The sequence below is a fragment of the Octopus bimaculoides genome, chromosome 9 (assembly GCF_001194135.2).
Source record: "Octopus bimaculoides isolate UCB-OBI-ISO-001 chromosome 9, ASM119413v2, whole genome shotgun sequence".
In the NCBI taxonomy this organism is placed as follows: Eukaryota; Metazoa; Mollusca; class Cephalopoda; order Octopoda; family Octopodidae; genus Octopus; species Octopus bimaculoides.
This window is the reverse complement of record NC_068989.1, coordinates 75,579,524-75,582,166: the sequence shown is the minus strand read 5'-3', so window position 1 is coordinate 75,582,166 and position 2,643 is coordinate 75,579,524. Positions and strand designations below refer to the sequence as shown.

The window sequence follows — 2,643 nt, the reverse complement described above, 5'->3', positions numbered from 1 at the left end:
CTATAAAAATAAAACTACTGAATAATAATAATAATAATAATAATAATAATAATAATAATAATAATAATAATAATAATAATAATAATAATAATAATAATAATAATAATAATAATAATATTTTGCAATGCTTCTCAGAAACAAGCATTGCAAAAGAGAAACATCAGGTAAGTCAGTGTGAAAGGAAATATTGACGGGAAGTGTAGGATGTGCGGCGAAAGAGATAGCACACTAGATACAGAATATCCAAAACTAGCACGGAAAGTGTATAAGAACTGGAAACATGATAGGGTGACGAATGTCGTACGTTGGGAAATCTGTAAGAAGTACAATTTCCCTTCTTCCAAAAAGTGGTATGACCACAAGGTGGAGAAGGTGCTGGAGAACGAAAATACAAAAATCCTTTGGGATTGTTAACTGAAGACAGGTAAGGTCATGGAACACTCTCGACCTAACATCGTTATCTTCCACAAAGCATCTCATGAATGTATAATCGTGGATATAGCATACCCATTTGATAGCAAAGTGAACGGGAATGAACAGGAAAAGCTTGATAAGTATAATGATTTAAGACACGTCATTGGGCCGCTATGGGAAATGTAAAAGTGTAAAGGTAGGGTACCGTAAGCAGAAATTTTGAAAAATTCGAGGAACATCTTGATTGGGAAATGAATTTCTCCGTCATGTAGAAAACCTTCTTATTAGGGACAATAAGAATCTTAAGAAAGATGCTGGAAACCTAAGGTCGCGGGATATGATTTGCTATCCAGCAGAATGAAATGGTATAGCAACTAAGACAGAGAGATAAAGATAAATAATAATAATAATAATAATAATAATAATAATAATAATAATAATAATAATAATAATAATAATAATAATAATAATAATAATAATAATAATAATAATAATAATATTATTATTATTATAAATGTCCTGATCAGTACCAACCAGTGACTCCCATGGCTTCTGATTTTAACTGATTGGAAGTGTTACCATGTATATGTTTTGTGTTGGTGTAAAAGATGGGATACAGCAAATATTTTGCTCAATACTACAGATTTGCTGGTCGGTTGCTTGACCTTAACCATTTGAGCATGTTCCTTGATGGCTGACGATATGTGCGTCTTTGATCATGAGTAGAATTAATGGGGGAGCATCATAAACACGTATTGAGAGGAATTTGGTGGGGGAGTTGTCCTTGGTTCGATTAGCTTCGAAGAATCTTAAACCAAAGCAGTTTACAAAATCTTCAGTGCCATATTCTTCAGGTGTTTTGCTTCGTTTCTCCATGGTCAAAGGCAGAATCTTGGAATATTTTCATCCATACTAAACTGTTAAAATGATTGCAAGGACTGTGTGGATTATGAATCTCGAAATGTTTTCATATGTGTAAAAACGAGCATATTCAAAGGGATGCAGAAAAATAGTTGGTGTTACTTTATTCTTGGGAAAGAAGCAGAATAGTCTAGAAGTTCATAACATAAACCGTTTTTAATCCCTTATAATTAAAATGTTTATATAGTTCTAATTCAGTCATTATTTAACCATTTTGCTGGAAAGTACATTTTAACTAAAACTAACAGAATAAATTTTCGAGGAGAATAAAAAAAAATAAGAAGGAACGTTACGTTTAAATTGTGTATAATGAGTAGTAAATGATAATTAGTATTAATTATTATAAGGATACCAATTAATACTATATAATTATTAAAACTAATGCACATGCCTGAAATAATGTTCAAATAATAAAATAATGACCTTTGAATGTTATTTGCAATCAAATCTTTGGACGAAATCAATGTCACGAGTAGAAAAACAGCTATTTTCGGTAGCTTTTCGTGTTCAACTAACTGAACCTCTTTTGAACACTGCCTGTTGCTTTAGGATGTGTGTGTGTGTGTGTGTGTGTGTGTGTGTGTGTGTGTGTGTGTGTGTGTGTGTGTGTGTGTGTGTGTGTGTGTGCCTACACATGGTGAGAATTTCCTCTACTAAACTCTCAAGGTACACAAGAAAAACAGGATTGGGTTGCAATTAAATAGGATTGATGAGAAACAGCGAAAACAAAAATTTTAAACTATCTTTTGTTTGTGTTTTAAACTGTCTTTGTCGTTGTCGTGGTTTTTGTTGTAGCACTAAACGTTGTTGTTTTGTTATTGTCACTTTTTTTTTTTTTTTTTAACCTCATTACAATCTCAGAGTAAATCCAGTTCACTCTTTGTCTTCTCCGAAATATTGTCCTTCTGTTCGTAATACATAAAGAAAAATACATTTCAGTCCTTCCATAAATATCTTGCCCCTAAACCCTAGAGTTTTCGAACATGGCACGGCATCACCGAAAAAGTCCATCACGAATCTGTCATTTTGTTACCTGTTTTCTGCTAATACCAATTATTATCATTCTACTGGGCGTTTCGCTTGCCACGGACAATTGGATTTTAACTACAGTCGACCGAGATTTGTTTTCCCTTGAACAACTTAAAACAACATCGGATCCGGAAAATTACGAGCACAGCCGTATTGCATATAACCGTAAGATCGGTATATTTCGGGAATGCTATCTTGGAAAGTTTCCAGCTTGTAAGTATATATCATATATCGTTATCATTTTAATGCCTTGAATTATGTACATACACACACACACAC

At 33.0% G+C, this 2,643-nt stretch overlaps 1 protein-coding gene across 1 annotated transcript in view; it reads left to right on the top strand.

The window, feature by feature from the left end:
- Positions 1–2,189: 2,189 nt before the first annotated feature.
- Positions 2,190–2,643, top strand: part of LOC106869761 (uncharacterized) — a 15,148-nt gene continuing 14,694 nt past the window's right edge. Inside the window, exon 1 of the mRNA XM_014915626.2 lies at positions 2,190–2,577. Coding sequence (XP_014771112.1) covers positions 2,319–2,577 — 259 coding nt within the window. The 5' untranslated portion in view covers positions 2,190–2,318. The remainder of the gene's footprint in view (positions 2,578–2,643) is intronic.